Consider the following 19,682-nt stretch of genomic DNA (forward strand, 5'->3'; position numbering starts at 1 on the left):
AGTCCTTAGCAAAGTGCTTATTTTGCAATCACAGTGATTTCAATAAAAGCTCCAGGCCCTTGGGACTTCTGAATTAAGAACTAAAATATGAAACTTCAGGCCGGATACCCCAAATCCAAGTCCAGTTCTGAAAATGTGGCAATGAGTCTCATATTTCATTTGCAGTTTGTGCTAGCTGATACATTGCATTTAATACATTTTAAAAAGAGGTTAGATATCTTTTATCTTTAGTGCAAATTGCAGATTCAGATTAAACTTCTGGTCTCTAATGACCTGGATTTCCTCCCGATGGTGATTTACTAGACTACTGGGTGACTGAGGGCACAGTGCCATTTCCCAGTAGACAAGTGCCTGTCACAAAAACACCTTGCCATGCATAATTAGCCACACCATTAACCTCTAAAAGATCAAGGATTAAATGGACTTTCTTTCAAGTTATTGCTGTGCAGAGCTACGCTCAGAGCAAGGTCGGGAAGGGAAAAGGGAATGTTACCACTTTTTGGAGGTTCACCGATATATCAGTTGCCTATCAGATTGGCACTGATAAAAAGGGAAATTTACATTAATCGGCTATCAGCTTTTTTTTGGCTGTTGTAGCTGATAATGTTCTCTGAAAATGTTGCCTTCTTACCAGGGCCCTCATATGCCTGCGTTCTCTCTTGCCCACAGGGCTAGGGCTGCCTGGGTTCCCGCCCATAAGCCAGGGTGATCCCAGATACACCCCTATCCCCTCACCAGCGGGCTGGGCTGGAGCAGAGCAGCTGCTGCAGTATTTTAGGTGCTGGCGCAGCGTGGACCGGGGGTAGGGCGGGCACTGTAAAAGGCACTGAATGCTTCAGATGTAACTGGGGCGGGGAGGGATGGGCAGAGCTGAGCTGCCTGGCCTGACCCAGCATGATTCAACCCTCAGCCTGACTCAGCCCCCCCAGTTAATATCAGTTATCAGATCAGTATCAGCCGATATGGCTGGTTAATAACTGGCTATCAGCATCCACCAACAAAATCTTTATCAGTGCACCCCTACCACTTTTACCATTAGGTCACTAGGCATTAGATAAGTAATCTGCCAGCTTTCACCACAGAAACTTTGGCACACATAGCAGGAAGTGCCATGACTCAGAAAAAAGAGCCTGCATTTTGGGCTCATCCTATGAGCCCTTGTCATTGAAGAGATGTGGGCAGTGTTACTAGCAAGACTTTATTGTAAAAGTTCTGAGCAGACACCTGCCAACACTATTACCGTGTTTTATATTTGGCTGCCTTTGCCAACATGTCACAACCCCTCAGTGCCCTACTGTACTGTCAACAGGAATTGTAACATTCAGGTATGCATCACATGCCACCACCTGGTTCATTACTCGTGGGAAACTTGATGATATGGCACATCATAGCAGCCAACAGCAGTTGGGATACTAGTGCTTTTCTCACAGAAATGTAGGCATTTAGGTCAAGTTCTCACAAGTGCCTTTATTCTATCTAACACTGTACTCTTCTTTGCATCTGTTCTCAGTCTCTGCCATGTAATTTTCAGAAAAATGGATGCTGAATTAATCAGACTTCTCATGTCTTTTTTTTCCTTGGGCAACAGAGAAACTGATTTGTTCACATTTGTGGGAGCTATCACCACCACAGCAGACAGTCTGCAGCAATGAAAATATGAATACCAAGGAGGAGAGGAGGGTGAAGACAGTAAATGAAAGTCAGCAGCTGCTGAAGCCACACAAACCAGCTGCAAATGATAGTGTCCCATGAAACAAGAAAAGTGGACTCAGATCATTATTTAGACCTAAAAACACTTGCTACTGAACTCTGAATGCCAAAGGCCACATTCCTGGAACTTCATGCCAGGCTCATTACAGCATCTCCAACGCACAGATACCAGAACTATTACATATAGTGTGTCTCGAGTATTTGGGCTTAGGACCTATCCCATTCTCATTTACCATTTTTATCAGCAACCATGGTAATGGAGCTAAATGCATGCTCATGAAGCTTGCAGATAACATTTAAGGGCAGGAGAATATCAGCAACATGGAATACGACAGGATTAATAGAGAGGAAGATGTAGATAATCTTGTGGAACAGAGCAGGAAAAAATGGAATGAAGTTTAAACAGCTTGAAAAGCAATCATGCATTTAGGGGCCAAAAAAAGGAGTCTGGCTAGAAGATGGGAATGTAAAGATTGGTGGCCACTGAAGAACACAGGGACTACAAGATGACCATAAGCAGCCATGAAAAAGGCTAACAATGATAGGGTGAATTAGGCAGGGTATATGCAGAAGAGACAAGGAGGAACTGCTTGGTAAGATCCCTTCCAACTAGGGGTGCATCGATAGAGATTTTGGGGGCTGATACCAATAGTTGATTTTTAAGGAAGCATACTGGCCAATACTGATCTGATTTCCAATACAACTGCGTCCAGCTGGTAAGTCTGTTGTGGTGGAAGGGGCGGGAAGGGGCGTGGAGCAGGGGCAGATCAAGGGCCCCCACGCTGAGGGAGGAATGGGTGCTGGGGCTGGGACAAGCGCTGCCCAGCCAGGGCGGAGCAGGAATGGGATGTCTGGGGGATATGGAGGGAGAGGATGGCTGCCACTGCTGCTCCCACCACTGATCCAGGAGGGCACGGGGGGGGGGGGGGGGGGGGGGGGCAGTGTCCCCCAATCTGCACTGAGCAGGGCAGGTTGCAGCGCTGCGCTGAGGGCATGTAGCAGCAACACTGGAAGAGGGGTTATGGGGGGGGGTGCTGCAGCCACCTCAAATTTTGCCGTTGTCCCCTCGTAGCCCCTGCCCAGCGCTGCTGCTGCCTGCCCCAAGAGCAGCATAGCGCAGCCCCCGGCTCCATCCTGCCTGGCTCACCCTGCGCAGATCCCCGGACAAGCCGCTGGATGAGTGGTGGGCAGCGACAGGAGCACCCACCAGACGAACCATGACTCTGTCCCGTACCTGCCCCAGCCGCTGCTCCACTCCCTCCCTCAGCTCTACTTCCAAACCTAACTTTCTATGATCCCATTTAGATTACTATGTGCAGTTCTGGTCACCTACATTAAAAAAAGATGAAAAACTGGAAAAGGTTTAAAGAAGGAACACTGAGATAACTAAAGGAATAGAGAGCTTTTCTTATAGAAAAAAAGATTAAAAGACACTTGGCTGGTTTAACTTAGCAAAATGGAGATTGAGAAGGGATGCGATTATCCTTTACAAGTAGGTTCTTGGGTTTTATATTAAAGGAACGAAGAAAGCTTTTTAGGCTGAAAAACACCACCAGCACAAAATTAAATGGCTACAGATAAATTTAGAATGGAAATAGGCAGATTTATAACAATCACAAGAATGAGGGACCATAAAGGATTTTATTTTCCACCTCTGTGAAAGCCACTGGCTTCTGGGATAAGGATTTTTTGCCTTCCTCCAAAATGCTGGAAAACTGATCACAACTATGGCTGGTTTAAAAAAAACAAAAAACAAAACAAAACAAAACAGGGATGCCCTGATGTTTTTGCAAGTGCTTACAAAATGCAGAGGTTCCTGACTAAAAGGTCTCCTCTTCTGCCCAGGGTCAAACCAACCGCTACACGTGGGTTCAGAATAGAATTTTCCTCTGGGCAGATTCTGGGGAATTCGTCTTCCTCTGTTGGGTGAGACATGGTCTCTGTAACAGGGTGGTCTGTAACTTTAAGAGGGAACGGTGAGCCCTGTTGAGAGGGCTCAGCTGCAGGTAGGGGTGTCCTCTTAGGAGTTTTTAAAAGCTCCCAGAAGGACAAGCAAGACGGGAGGAAGTGGGTGAGTTCAACTGCCTGCTGCCAGAGCAGGCCAGGCTGCCGTGCTGGAAACCAGAGCCAAAGAGCTCCTCAAGTGCATGGGATGAGGTACAAAGGTTTGGTTTTGTTTGTTTGCTTGTGTGTTATTTAAGGACAGTGCAATTTTGGAGGACTGATGAAAAGCTCCTTAAGGAGTAAAGCTTGCCTGAAAAACCCAGCAGGCAAGGTAACCTGCTTGGAGTCTTCTTCCTAGAATCCTCTGAACTTATATTTACCAGTTACTTCCCCGTTGCAGCAGTGGCAGGGCACCGATATTGCCTTTGTTCCCCCTGACTGGCCTATGGTATGTTATAGGGTCATCTTGGTGTTTTGGGTAATGTGTCATATAGTTGTTGCCAAGTGTCCGAACTGGTGATTTTTGAAGATTCCTTAAATGAATGAATGACTGTGGGAACATGTGGTACTCAATGGCCCAGGATGCCCCTTTCCAAACATAGATTCCTAATATGGGAGGAATGGAGAGCAACAGTGGTCTGCAAGCTTCTGATGGTGGAATGCTGTCAGTCAGTGGGCAACGAGGCCGTGATGGAAAAAAATCAGTGGTGTGCAAAGTCATCAGGAGTCTCCTACCTGCAGGAAACGAGATGACTCAGTTTGCTATAGTGGGTTTCCCCTAGTTGTGATGGGGTGATAGACTCTGGCCACACTACCTTACCTTCAAGTACATAGAAAAGGGCAAAAAGTAAGCTGTGCAAATGTTGGTGGATCACCATGGACATTTCACTGACACTGGGTACTCAGGCAAGATCCAACTGAAGGAATACAGAATTCTGAAGAACACAAAAGGGGAATTTACTCCTGAATATTCACCGTTGTGGAGCCATGATGTCACTGTAATTCTCGAGGACTCTGCCTATCCTTTGCTTCTCCACCTCGAGATGTCATCTTCCAGGCTCCTAGCCTGCTATAGGGAAAGACATTACTGCCTGAAGAGCTGCAGGATGATGGGCAGCAGCTCTGCAGAAAAGGACCTGGGGGCTACAGTGGACATTAAGCTAAATATGAGTCAGCATCGTGCTCTTGTTGCAAAGAAGGCTAATGGCATCCTGGGCTGCATTGGTAGCAGTGTTGCCAGCAGGTCAAGGGAAGTGATTATTCCCCTCTATTCAGCACTGGTGAGGCCACATCTGGAGTACTGTGTTCAGTTTTGGGCCCCCACTACAGAAAGGATGTGGACAAATTGGAGAGAGTCCAGCAGAGGGCAACAAAAATAGTTAGGGAACTGGGGGACATGACTTATGAGGAAAAACTAAAGGGAGTGGGCTTATTTAGTCTAGAGAAGAGGAGACTAAGGGATTTAATAGCAACCTTCAAGTACCTGAAGAGGGGTTTGAAAGAGGATGGAGCTGGACTGTTCTCAGTGGTAGCAGATGACAGAACAAGGAGTAATCATCTCAAGTTGCAGCAAGGGAAGTTTAGGTTAGATATTGGGGAAAAACTCTCTCACCAGGAAGGTAATAAAACACTAGAACAGGTTACCTAGGGAGGCTGTGGAATCTCCATCGTTGGAGGTTTTTAAGACCTGGCTAGATAAAGCTTTGGCTGGGATGATTTAGCTGGGGATAGTCCTGTTCTGAGCAGGGGGTTGGACTAGATGACCACCTAAGGTCCCTTCTAACTCTAATTTTCTATGATCATGGAATGTGCATTTGGCAAATAAAGGGCCACTGGAAATGTCTTATGCTTAGCTTGGAATTGAGGGAGCTAAATATTTCTATTATTATGTAAAAGACAACATGCAGTTGTATTTGTGAGGAAATGCTGTCTGCAGGGTGGCAGGAGGAAAATGGCAAGTCTGCTGATTCTGAGCAGCCTGACACAAGGGCAATTAACATAACCAGCAGGAACTCAGGGTCTTGTCAAAAGGACTTAAAAATTGAGTACAGACACATGTAGGGCTGTACTGCACGGTGCACTTCTGTTATGGAGACTAGGCCATAAAACAGGTGATACAAAATATAAGCAAAAAAGGTTTACTGGAATACCACTTTGAATCCGATTTTTTTTGTGACCGCTTATTAAAAGCAAGAGCTAAGAAAAGTTGAGACAAAAGCACATAAACAAATAAAACCAAAACAAAATGTATTATATTTACGCACAGAAACATAGACCTTATCACACATTTCACATTGCAGCTGGGATGTCAAGATAATGCAGGAGAAACCGAGAAAAACTGAAGTCTATTTTCTGCTTTTTACTGTTCAACCTTCTAGTAATTTATATAGTTTTTCTGTCTACCATTTCCAATGTGAACTTTGAAAGGAACCTCTAAGCATACTTCTCAACTCCTGCAGATTCACTGCAAGACAATTTTCCTCAGTTGCAATGCTGTTACTCTTTTCAAATCATACACTACTTTACCCCCTTTAAATTTGTTTTAGGCCAAATAATCCTTTTAGCATTGATTTTGTTTCTGATGCAGGTAGGATGCACTGGGAATTGTCCCAAACTCCCTGAAGACTGCATTATTCTTTACTTAGATCGCTCCTCCAAGTCCACCAGCCACGCCACATCCAATATGCTGGTTTTCTGCATTAGTATCCAACAGAGATCCTAAGTCAAAGAGGAGCTCTGGCAGGATGCACCCACGTCGACATCAATCATGGTGAGGGGGCGAGATGAAGATTTATTCATAGAAACACAAAACTGATTTGACATTAAGAAATGAAGTCTGATCACAGTTCCATACTATGCCATGCAAACAAGAGACTTAAAAGTTATTATTTACATTGTTGGTTTTTTCCCCCACTTAGATGTACCCCTTGGCTGTGTCCAAAATGAAAATTAACATCTAGACACTCTGCTTTGGAAGAAGCAGGCCTCGGTCAACTACTGGAGACAAAAAGTTGGACGTATTAATCTGAAGTCAGGCAAAAGGCACAGCAGGATGACACCTTAAAGATGGCTTATTATCTATGGTGCCACCCTGCCCTGCCTTCTGCCTGACTTCAGATTAATGTAGCTAACTCTTTCTCTCTCTCCAGTAGGTGACCAAGGTCTGCTTCTTCCAAAGCAGAGTGACTAGGAGATGTTAATTTTCATTTTGGACACAGCCAATGGATACATTTAAGTGAAATATGGAGGGGAGAATGGACATGTGAATTGTATTACTGTTGTACCCAAGTGTTCAAATTGCAACAGAACCCCACCATACAAAACATAAGTACACTGCCCTGCCTCAGATCACACTCTAGAGACAAACAGTTCAAGTTAAAATATATGGATTATAACACAAATGTAAAATGATAAGGAAGATGACAGGCAAAAATTAGTTCCACCATACTAAAGACATTTGTTTTTAACCTTGCCTTTATTTCCACACATATAACATAGACTCTTTTCTTCCATTTGTATTTATTATAGTTAAAAATTCTCTCATAAAGAGACAGTTACAGTGTAGGTTCTTGCCATGTTTAACAAAGCAGAGCTATGCTGGTATAGCACATGGTATTCTTATACTGACAGAGTGTTTCTAATACAGAAAGAGCATTAGAAAGAAAACTGCTTAGTTTGAACTGTTCGTTTATTTTTGCCTTCCTATTCCATCTTCTATTTGAGGTTAGTAGGTTTGTCAAAAAAAGTGTATTTACTTCTGATGCATACAACAACCTTGAAGCAGACCCAAGTGTGATGGCTACACCAGTTTTAAAGTAATGAAAGAGGAGCGACAGCTCTGAAACGCGCATTAATAAAGAGGGAGAAGAATAAGCATCAGACCAGAATTTTGGATTAAACATTTGTCCCCTACCACCTTTTCAGGGCCACAGGTCCAGCAGTTGATCCTTGAGTAAGTATGGACTGCTTAAAAGAGGTAAGGAAAGGAAGAATGGAAGCCTCGCGGTATTACTCTGCACATTGCACAGGTGATAGCTGTCTAGTACAAGGCAACCTGTAAACTTTTGTAACATACCATGTTTTATCACACTGTTTTCATTAACTACAAATTCATTCCCAAATCACTGAAGAGCAGAGAGTTTAAGACAAGAGTAGGTAAAGATTCATTGCTTATAAAATTTAAAATATCCATTTTAATTTATATTGCATAATTGAAACCTTTAAAAAGAAAATTGAGAGAGAAAATGTTAACAAACCCATGCAAAATCTAACCATTTGCTTATTCGAATAAATTTCAGTAAGTAGTATTTGTTTGCTGGCAGAATTTTAAAGAAGGTCAAGTGACCAAACCAATTCAAGTCACTAGCTAGACACTAGAAATTAACTTTCTTGTTGTCACTCTATACAATCAGCAAACTATAGTTTATCATTACCAATCAGAAACAACCAACCTTTCTATATGAAAAGAGTATAAATGGAAAAAAAATATTTAAACCACTGCACTGTTTAGGACCATGTTATTTCTTATTCATTTCTCACTTTAGAACTTTTTCCTGTTTAGAATCTTCTAAAGCTATTACTTTTTTTTATATTGTTCAAAAGGACAAAACAACTGCTTCAAGCTGATTAATTATTTTTACATTTTTTAAAAACAAAAAATAGACACACGTGAATACTGAAAGGATTTTGGAACAGTGGGAAATATTAAATGAATTAACAAATAAGTCCTTATCCTACCTTCAACACAGTAAGGTAGGTTAAGGGCAACATTTTAAAATCAACTCTAAATGTCTCATACAAGTTAAAAAATATAAGGCCCCACCATCATTTGAAGCTAGTCTTTTTTTTTTGGAGGGGAGGAGGGTTGTCATTTTGGTTATGTCAGTCCTGGTCATTTACCCAGCTAAGGAAGTAATAAGATAAAATCTCTATTTCAGCTGGTGACGGAACTTCATCTGTCACAGGCATTTAATCAGAACCAACAGTAATGAAAAGGGAATCATAAATAATGCACTTCTATAAGAAGTACTGGCTTACCATGATTATTGTCCTGCAATAATAACTATTCAATAGTCTTACAAGAAAAGTTCATTCATCTTAACTTTGAGTTGAGTGCCTGTCATTGCAACTCTAATTTACTTTAAAATTCTGCATCGCATAGATAGTTTTGATTGTTCCAAGTTTATTTCTGAATGAAAAAAGGCACCATCTCATCTAATGGAGTATTTCACCAAAGCCACTCATAACTGATGACTGGAATTTTGAGTTATACATCATTAATGCAACTCATGCAAATAGATACCAGTTAATGATTGCTACAACTGTCTTCAGGTAATAAACAAAAATACTACCAAGTATTTTCTGAGCCCCTCTGGCACTTCAGCAGAAGAGGGAGGCTTCCTTGCCACAGTGCTTTTTCACCAAAAATACATTTTCACTAAAGACTTTGCCCTCAAGTTCCAAGGGAATAGGACATAAACTGTCAGGGATTTAAAAGTGGTTCGATACTTAGATGTTATACAGTAAAGTGCTGTACATTTTAAATATAAAAGTATAAAAGCAGTGGCAACCCCCTACATGCACCTCCTGACCGGCCACGCTCACCAGTTAGGCGATGGGCAGGGGGAGCGAGACTGGCTGTGGGGGACCGCCCCACAGTTGCTGACTGGTCACTGGGGGGGCACGTTCCCCTTGTGACTAAGGTAGCACCAGTCACCCATGTACAGAAAAATGAAGAGAAGAATAATGCTTAAAAAAAAAAAAAAAATTGTTGGGAAGGAGAGAAAAGAATGGAAAACGTGGCCAAAAGGAACATGAGAGAAGGGGAGGTGAGGAGAAAGAAAAAAAGAGCAAGTCAAATAAAAAAAAAAGTGAGTACACTCCTAACCAATTTTAAACAAAATGTCTGGAGGTTATTCATGCTCGATAGTTTTAAAAATATTCAAAGTAAAATAAACAAAAAGATATGTATTATCACTTAAGCATTAAAAACTAGCCATGCACTAGACATTCAACACATGGACAGCTAACATAAGAACTGCACCATTTAACAACAGAACACTAAAACAGAGGTTTCCAAACTTTTTCTTTTTGTGTACCCCCTTCCAGATTTACCACTACCCATGTACTAGGGCTGTGCGAAATTTCAGCAGCCGTTTCAGAGGTGTTTTAGGCTGTTTCGGTGCCTGAAGCACTGAATCTGAATCGAAACGGAAAGCTCTGAAACAGCTCCGAAATGAACTAGAAGGCTCTGACATTTCCAAAATTCTCCAAAACATTTCCGAGTTTCAGAGCCGAGCTTGCAGGGAACCAAAAACTAAGGAGAGGGAGGGGAAAAAGAGGGGGAAGGACTGCTCTGATATTGACATCTAGATCCCAGTTAGATTCCCCAGATCTCTGACCGCTTCCCTAGCTCTTCCTGGGAGGCGCGGGCCCACCCAGATCTGCACTTGGGGTTTCAGTAGGCTGCTGCCGCAGGCTGGGGCCAGCGGCAGCACAGCTTGCACCAAGCACCAGGAAGACTGTGGTGCTGCCGCTGGCCTCAGCACATGCTCAGCGGAGGACCCCACCCTGCACCCCCCCCAGGTCAGCTATCGGCCATGAAGAGAGCCTGGGTGCCCCCCCAAACCCAGGAGGTACTAGTTGTCGAGCTGGGGGCGAAGGGTGGGAGGTCCATTACTGAACGTGCTAGGGAATCCCCTGCACTCCTGTAGGATGATCCATCTGTCCCAGCATCTCAGCATTCACAAGCCACCTGGTACCATGAGGCATGTAGAAAAAACATTTCAAGCTGTGTCTATGTCAGAATCATCAAATCCTTCCAAATCTATTCAATTTGGAGAGATTAAAGGGTCTCCTGATTCGATTCAGAGACTCGATCATGAAATCGGGCCAAATCTCTGCCGAACTGAATCAGCGACCGAAGCTTCATACAGCCCTACTGCTCAGCACCACAAAGCAGCAAGAAGGACAGTCACAGCTGGACCCAAGTCCTGGTGAGTGAAGGGAACAGGGGGAGTGCTGATTTTTTGTGATTTGATATTTGATTTTTTTTTTTAAATATATAGATATTTAGAATGTATTTTATTATAATGATTGAGGCACTGGTAGGCTTCCAAATTGCTTTAAAGTTGTAAACATATCAATAAAACATTGTGTTCAACTAATACCTAAATATATAGTGGCATTTCATTTTAATCTTGGAAAAACACAGATTTGGGGGTTTTTAATGAGAGAATTTTGGATGCATCAGAGAAGTTGGGATTTTTAAAACAGAGAAAACCAGGATCCCTGACTATCAGTCATGGAAAAGAAATCTAACAAGAACCATAATAAAGTCAAACCAAAGCAAGGCTTTGGCTAGCTCCTCATTTTCTTTTGCCTTCTGATTTTTATAACGAGGCATTAACATGCAAGCCAGTTGGAACATCCAAAAGAAAAAACTGTTGCAAACTGGTACAACTTGAGCTGTGTTGATCAGCTTCAGCCCACAGCTCAAAAGAACAAACTACTACATTCAACTCAAGTGTTATGTCCATCCTTTTCCAGCGGAGGACTGGTATGACCAGTGGGTGCTAGGACCCTGCTGCTGCTACTGCTTGTCCCACTGCAGCATGGAAAGAGAGTGCCTGTAACTAATGTTTGTCCCAACCTGTGTCCACGTGCCAGATTCAGCCTGCCAGCAGTAGGTTCCTAGCACCTACACTAAAGATATCTAGGGGTGCACTGATAGAGATTTTTTGGGGCAATACCGATGGCTAATTTTTAGCAAGTGATATTGGCTGATATCGATCTGATTCCTACGCAGCTGGGAAGCTTGGAGAGCAGTGTTCAGCTGGTAAATCGCAGAAGGGGGGAGGGTGGGGGGGGCGGCATATCGAGACACCAGTGGTGATGTAGGGAGTGGGGCTGGGGCAAGTACTGCACAGCCAGGGTGGGGCACTGGATGAAGCCATGAGCGCTCATTTGGGGGTTGCGCGGGGGGGGGGGAAGGGAGCAGCTCCCACTGCTGCACGCACCCCAAGAGGACATGAGAGGAGTGGGTACCCCCGGATCTGTGTGCAGGGCAAGGGTAGGCTGCCGCTGTAGGCTGGGGCCAGGGCGCCGCCAAGCTCTTCTCAGCAGGGGACTGGGCCGGGGTTGAGCTCTGGGCAGGCAGTGACAGCACTGGGGGGGGGGGGGTTACGGCCACCCACCCTGAGCTCAACCCAACCCATCCCCTTGCCAGGAAGAGCCAAGTGCCGGCCCCGGCCCCAGCCCACAGCGGCAGCCTGCCCTCACCCGACGCACAGATCTGGGGGGAAATGGTCCCATGCCCTCCCAGGGTGTGTACTGCGGCGGGCCCCCTGTACCTCCCAGACAAGCCTCTTGCAGCTCCATCCTCTGCCCTGCCCGGTTGTGCAGCACCTGTCCCTGCCACAGCACCAGCACCAGCCCCACTCCCTCCCTTGCTGGGGCCTCAATCGCCGCCGCCACACCCCCCGCCCCACCCGCCCACAACAGACTTACCAGATGGACCCGACTGCTCTCCACACCACCAGGCTGCACTCTTGGCTGCCTACATGCTGCGCTGCAGTTGTGCATGGCAAACACTTACTTAGAGGGGGTAAACTTTACTGTACTTAATAGGACAAATAAAAAAAAAGAACAGCCAGAAGAGACAAAGGATGTGAAACCTGGTTTATACCTGATGCATCATCTGACAGTGCAGGAAAGATTCACACAGACTAAACTGGGCAAAAGATATCATATTTCAGATACTCAGTTCAGGCTTAATCCAATCGTTCTTCAAAGGATGTAATTTTCAAATCACAGTATATCATACTTACTAGAACAAACATGCTATACTGCTCCATATTTTAAAATAAAATGCCAACATAGATAAATATACAATATATCACATCTATATTTAAAGACCCTGCTACTACAAATACACATTAAGAACTTTAGTTAAAATCAGATCTTGCCACTTACATCGTTTTGAGGGAGGGCTGGAGGGGGGAGAATATGTTTGTTCCTCATTACTGGGATTTTTCCCAGCAAAAAAATCAGTTTCCTGTTGGAAAACTAAAAATATTGTGTTGTGTAGGCTGAGTCTGAACTGAAATATTTTGGTTTGCTGAACTGAACCAAACATGAACTTGTTTACAGAGATGCAGTACCTCATGGGAGCTGTACTTCCAAGTACTTTCTGCTCCTGTTCTCATCAGCCTAATTCGGTGGCTGGACTTCATGGTTTCATAATTTCATACAAGTAGGGATGGAGGAGACCTGAGCAGATCATCTAGGCCGACCCCCTCCCTGGGCAGGAATGACTACATGGCTCTTATGACCCCTACTAAGTTTAAGCTCAAATGACCCCAGCTAGGTAGTTATCAAGCCTCCTTTTAAAGACCCCTAAGGTAAGAGCCAGCACCACTTCCCTTGGAAGCTGGTTCCAGATCCTGGCCACCCTGACTCTGAAGTAGTGCCTCCTGATGTCTAGCCTGAACCTACTCCCAAACAGCTTCTGGATGTTGTTCCTTGTTACTCTGGGAAGTGCTCAGGGGAACAGTGTCTCACCCAATCCCCTCTCAGCCTTCTCTTGTGAAGACTGAACAGGTTAAGGTCCCTTAGCCTCTCCCGTTGGGCCTGCCCTGCTGCCCCCTGATCACGCTAGTGTTCCTCCTCTGGACCCTCTCAAGGCTGGCCTCATCCTTCCTCAAGTGCAGTGCCCAGAACTGGACGCAGTACTCCAGCTGCGGCCTGACCAGTGTCACATAGAGGGGGAGAATCACCTCCTTGGACCTGCCTGTGATGCATCTATGGATGCATGACAAGGCGTGGTTAGCCTTGCTGACCACGTCCTCACGTTTGCAGCCCATGTTCATTTTGGAATCAATAATGACTCCAAGATCTCTTTCTGCCACTGTGAAAACATTTGTGTTAGAAACGGGATTTGAACCCATGTCTCCATACAGAGACCAGAACACCCACCCACAGCTAGGCCCTGAGTCTGGCACCTTAGACCATTCAGCCAACCTGACACTTTTTTAAGAGCAGCTCCCTTGATGCAATCTCCTTTCTGACACAGCCATACAAATCTTGAGAGTAGTAGTCAAGTGAAGGAGATTAACTCAATGATGACTCGGAACTCTTCATTCAAAAATGATTTTTGATACTTTGACTTCTTATTCAATTCAGGATGGAAACAAACACCAATGTAATTTTTGTATCAGGTGGAAATTCCATTTTTTGCTTTCGACTGGAGTTGAGCAAATTTGCCCCTTAATTCAGTTAAAAACCATGGTCCAATTTCTACACTGAATCCAAATTGCATTTCATAATGAGCAAAACTATCATCCGACTGGAACTGCGTTTGCACAAGGAAATTAGCTATCACAGCCTCTCTCCCCACCGCCCTGTGACTCCCAGTACAGTTCTGCTGTCAAGTCGCTTACAAGTTTTGTATCCTTTTAAACAGAAAGAATTGCAAAAGCACATTTCTATAGTTACTGCAGTTGCTAGCAAATTTAAATCTCCTACACTGCAGTGAAAAAATCTGGATTCAAGTATACTTAATGTCGGAGAACTAGATTATAAATAGCTTTTCAGCCAAATTTACATCAACCTTTATGGTTATTTACTTTAATAATAGTATCTTAAAATCAGGACCACTGTTTTTGGAATTACAGTACTAATCTCAACTGCATTACAACAGTCCGTGGAAAAATACACCATTAATCACTATAAAGAATAAAAAATGTCAAGAAAAGGCAAAGAGTAAAAGAAATGAAAACAGAAAATGATATGTAATAAATACTCTGGTAAACATCTTATTCAACACATTTCACCATTTTTAGTGAAAAACACTAAAGGTGTTCTACTAGAAACGTCAGCAAAATTCTTTAAATAATCAGTAAATATTTTCTACTGTTCAACATGCCCAGGCAATTTTACATACCAAACTTGACCGCTTTAACAAAATACAACAAAAAATAGGCAAAATTATATTGTCTTAAGACTACAGTACATGGGGTTGGGGATGGTAGCAGCAGACACTTCCTATCCTGAGGCACAGGTTTCCTAGCCAGAGTGAAAATTATTATTTGCATTTCAAAATATACACCCCTAGCTTTGACCCCAACTCATTACATTTTAAAATGTATTTTTCTCCTTGGGCTATACTGGTTTTCAAACCCCTGTCAGTTAAAATGTACTGGTTAACACCCTTCAAATACAACCCATTTTTTGTTATCTATACAACACTTATGAAGAAAAACCCAACCTCTGAGGTTACTGAGTCTCACTTTCTGCTCCCTACCTGACCCGGACCTCCGGTGACTCTGGAGCCACCTTCCCGCCCTTCATCCACTCTCATCTCTGGGCCGTCTGTGGGTAGCATCCGCCGGCTCCACGGACTTATTCGGGGGCCGCTGTGCTCTGCTCGTTGCCCCACCTGGGAGCACTTATTACTAACCTCTGCCCCTCGCTCCCCTCCCTGCTTTCGCTGTCCCAAGGCCTCTGCGGGCCACACCAAGTCCCTTTCTAACAACAGAGGAAAGGGACAGTTTGTGCGCCATGTTTCCCTATGAGTATCCGACAGGCCTGCCTGACCTTCTGCCCCCCACGCTACCACCTCACCCTGTGCCCCCCAATCCCTCCCCGTCCCCTAACCCAGCGTTTCCCAACCAACCCAAAAAGTGGGTCACAAGAACAGAACAAAACTTTCAAAACGGGTTTTCTTTTCAAGGAGAAAAACGCGGGAGCCCCTTGCAGAGGGGGTGCCGGGGACTGGCCACAAATGGGCCCCGGTACAAAAGAGGTGGAGACCCACCGCCCGGAACAAGGCGCCCACCCCCCGTGTCAGCGCCCGGAACCGTCGCCCGCGCACCTGGTCGGTCCGTGGAGGCGCCCGGCCCCGCCGCCGCCCGCCGTCCGCCCAGGAGTGGACGCCGGCAGCTGCCCCCGCCGCCGGCCATAGCACGGAAGCCGTCAGCAGCCGCCGTCGGCATAGCGCCGCCGCCGCCAGGCTCGGCGGAGCCCTCAGCAGCGCCATCTTGGCCGCGGGCCGCAGGGGGTTGTGGGGCGGTGGCACGGCCGGAAGCGGGGCCCCGCGGGGGGCGGGGCCGGAGACAGGCCACGCCCGTTTCCATCCCTCTCAGCAGGGAGAGTAGAGACTCGCGCGTGGCGCCATCGGAGAGCGCGTCCTGTCTTTCCAGTGCGGGCGGGTCTGTGGGAGGCCGCAGGCCCCGTTTCCCTGCCGAGCAGCTGCTGCACGCGTGTCCAGCCCTCGCCCGGGCTGCACGAGCCCAGCTTGACCTGTGCCACCCTAGCTGTTCCCGCCCAAGGCAGAGGTGCGGCAGGCTGGCGGGGCTCCGCCGCCCTCAGAAGGGCCATTGCAATGTCCGGGAGTATTCAGAAGGGAATTTGTACGCACCACGGAAAGGGGCGTCGTGCCCCTTCTGAAACCCAGGGTGCCGCCACCCCTGGAGGAGGCTGCCCAGTTCCGGTCCGTCCCCCTCGCGCACTCAGAAAGGATAGAAAAGGACAACAGGAAGGCCTGGCGGTGTGGAGGGTAGAGTGGGCAACCCTCCTCCCGGAGTGCCCCCCCCCCCGTCTCCAGGAATTGGAGAGAAATCTCCAGGAGGCTGCTGAGAGCCACCAGGAGATAAATGCCAGGGCATTCGTGAAACTAAAGATGACAAAAAAGCCAGAAGGGAACGACAGCGCCTGAGCGAGGGACGAACGTAAGAGGGATGGGGGTGAGGACGGGAATGCACGTTGAATCTGATTTATGCAGTTGTCCAGCAGGTTTTTAAAATGTAATAGTCATGTGCATTTGCCTTCCCAATGTCAAGCCACGAATGGCATGACCTCGTGATGAAACCTCGCAGAATAGATTCAAAGTCGGCATCCCTAACGGAGGGGCATACACATGAGAAACTAAAGAGGTGAGGCCTGTTCAGCTTGGAAGAGACACTCGAGGTGGGACGTGACCAGAGTTTACAAAACACTAAATGGTGAAAAGAAAGTCAGTAGGGATTCATTATTGGCTTGCTCTCACTGTATAAAATTTGGGGTTACAAGATGAAACTGGTCAGCAGAAAGTTTAAACCTAGCAGAAGGAAGTTATTTTTCACACGGCGCGTCATTGAAGGGGGGTACTTGTCGCCACCGGGGGTGCCGGAAGGTGGTTCCAAAAGGGATTGGATATGTTCTTGGAGGAAAGCGGGTGTTGAGTGTGGGAGCTGAAGCAGCTGCTGAATTAGAACTTCCTCAATTTTAAAAGCTGGAGGTTGCAAGTTAGAGAGGAACAGTGCGGAGAAAACCTTGGTCATACCCATTCCATTCTCCCCCTCAGCATGCACTCTCTGCCCCTGTGTGACAAAAGAGACTGGGCAAGACGGACCTATGGTCTGATCCAGTAACTGGCAATTCTTATGTTCTCCCCTCTGCTTGAATAAAAAAAAAAAGGGGGCTCTATCTTGAGTCAAGAGGCCTGGCTATGAAAGTCCAGAATATGCACTGAGAAATGTGGGCTGCATCCCAATAAAGGGGCAGTTCTTTCTGCACAGAAACAACTCTGCATTCAAGAGGCCTTAGAGAAAACTCCTTGGGCAAGTGACACTGTGATCAGCTCAACTATTGTTCCTCTGGCATCAACTCCACATGGTAAAAATATGGTCCCTAATTAAACAGTAGTTTGAAAGTAGGAACTAGGCTGTGGATTACAATGGTGCATGTCCTCTCAGCTGATTGTCAGGCAGAGCCACGATGAAGCTGTAACTGTGGCATTTTTAATCACCCGAAGGTATCTTCAAAGCTACCGGACCTTGACTGCAGCTGCTGCTTCCTTGAAGGAGTGGTGAGCTCAGTTAGGGAGACAGCCTGACAGCATACAAAAGACAGAGAGAGGCCTGGCTTAAAACTGATTTTAATGAGGCAGGTTTTACTAAGCTGAACCATGACATTTAACTTTACTTCAACCAGGATTCATTTCAAACAATATAGGTGACATTTCTGTCACTAATCAGTCTTCATTATAACTGTTTTTGGCAGCACTTAGTTCTGAACCCTGCCACCTAGCGGAAACTTACTGACACAGGTCTTCTGGCAACTGACTAAAACAAAACCGCTGTGCTATGCTGGTTTGCGCCGCTCTGGAGTCTTTCAGGTGGTGACCAAATATCACTTGCCAAACATGGATTGTTCAAGACACATAAAACCCCAGTGAGACAATGGTATTATTACAGCCCTATGTAATCTGAACAAGAGAAGAATAAGAGGTTACTTGAAGCTCAACACTGTCAGTGGCACGATCTGCAACATAACTTTGGAGAGCCATTGAAGTTAGAGATGGAAACATTGTATTGAATCATTCCTGTCTTTATAGAGTTTTTTCTCCCCAAAGCACTTTCTAATATTTTTTCTCATCTAATCTAATCTAATCTAATCTAATCTATCATTAACATTTCAATGCAAGTGCCTGGTCCTGTAAGGAATACATGTGTATACATATTGCTTATATGGATTACAGGTAGCTGTTTTGATTGAAACCCTCAAAATGGAGTTATATCTTTCAGAGATGACTGTGAGAAACAATTAAAAGGGTTACATATTAACATCTTGGTTTACAGATAACTAAGGGGAGACCCTGATAATAGCTTATGCTGTACACTGTAGGAAGAGGGGGAAAAGAGGGGAAAAAATCTGATAATACAAGAGGGGATTACAAGAAGAAATGAGCTCAAATTAAACATGGGAAAAGTAAAGATGAATATCAGAAAACATTTTTTTCAAATCAGTATAATGGACAGGAGAATAACACTAGAACCCACTTAATTTGAGATTTTTTTAAATATTAAACTTGAAAAAGCACTAGCAATTCTCCTGTACTGGACAATTCAGCAGTGGGTGTACAGGCTGTTCAGTTTTTTAGGGGAAAAATGTAATCTTAATTTTCACATTGTATTGGCATGACCAAAATCTACAGCTCTACATTTTCTGTAAGTTAATTTAATTTATATAAATCTATTTTAAGGGAATTAATGTATATAATCTTTACAATTTTGCCCTCATCTCCTTTTCTGTTTTCCCTTTCTGTTTCTTTTCTCCTCTTCCTTATGTTCTTAGTTCAATTTCCCAGTTCTGGTCTTCTACCCATTTGTTCCTCACCCTGACCTTTTAACTTACTAGTAGTTATGACTTGTATTCGTGTGCCACCTCATTTTGTTAGTTACTGCAGAAACATGCAAAAAGAGGTCTGCACTGCAGAGTTTTGTTGGCGTAACTATGTTGACTAAGAGCGCAAAATAAAAAAAATTGCAGAGTCTAGATGATTTAGGTATGCTGACAGAAACCTGGTTCTAGGCCCAGCTTTGCCAACATAGTGCTTCTGTTGGTATGGCTTATATTGTCCAGCAGGTGGTGTGGCTATAATGGCGGATAGAAGCTCTTTCTGTCAGCACATGAAGGCAAGGTTGAGAAGAAGATGCTGCATCTCCACCAGGGGGCCTTGCTGGCCTACAGAAACAGAGATGGCTATACCAGTAGAGACTTGTCAAGTGCAAGCAAGTCCAAAGACAATCCAAACCCCAAAGAACATTCGTGTCACAGTGGGATATCAGAAAACTCCACCATGAGTCTTAATCTAGACCTTATTCCCTTGGTCACATTGCCTCTCAGTGCCCATGCTGTGCTAATTAGATAAGAAGATGGATTTGCTGGTTTAGCTGGGCTGAGAATTGCAAAAGGGGTCAACCTCACCACTTCTTGGGGACTGTACCTCTCCTTTGATTTTCTCTAACAGAACAGGGGGCAATATGGAGATCATATAGTCAAATTGTAAAAGCATGAATTAAACCCAACAGAGTTTAATCCATAAATACAGCCTCCATGCTACACCCTGGAGCATAACCCAGCCACTCGCTTTCACTCTCACAAATGCCAACTCCATAAGATAAGACAATGTAGCTGCCTTAGAGGGCTGCTGAACATATGCCCAGTCTCTCCTAGGCTCTCTGCCTCGGATGTGCTTGCTAACATGA

General features: G+C 45.0%; 1 protein-coding gene across 2 annotated transcripts in view; it reads right to left on the bottom strand.

Moving 5' to 3' along the window:
• Window positions 1–15,701, bottom strand: part of ABCB7 (ATP binding cassette subfamily B member 7) — an 80,838-nt gene extending 65,137 nt beyond the window's left edge. For both annotated transcript variants that reach the window (XM_014607145.3, XM_059732807.1), the window contains exon 1: window positions 15,527–15,701. In XM_014607145.3, the coding sequence (XP_014462631.2) occupies window positions 15,527–15,691 (165 nt within the window). In that variant the 5' untranslated portion in view covers window positions 15,692–15,701. The remainder of the gene's footprint in view (window positions 1–15,526) is intronic.
• Window positions 15,702–19,682: the final 3,981 nt, after the last annotated feature.

Source organism: Alligator mississippiensis, chromosome 8, assembly GCF_030867095.1.
Source record: "Alligator mississippiensis isolate rAllMis1 chromosome 8, rAllMis1, whole genome shotgun sequence".
NCBI lineage: Eukaryota > Metazoa > Chordata > Crocodylia > Alligatoridae > Alligator > Alligator mississippiensis.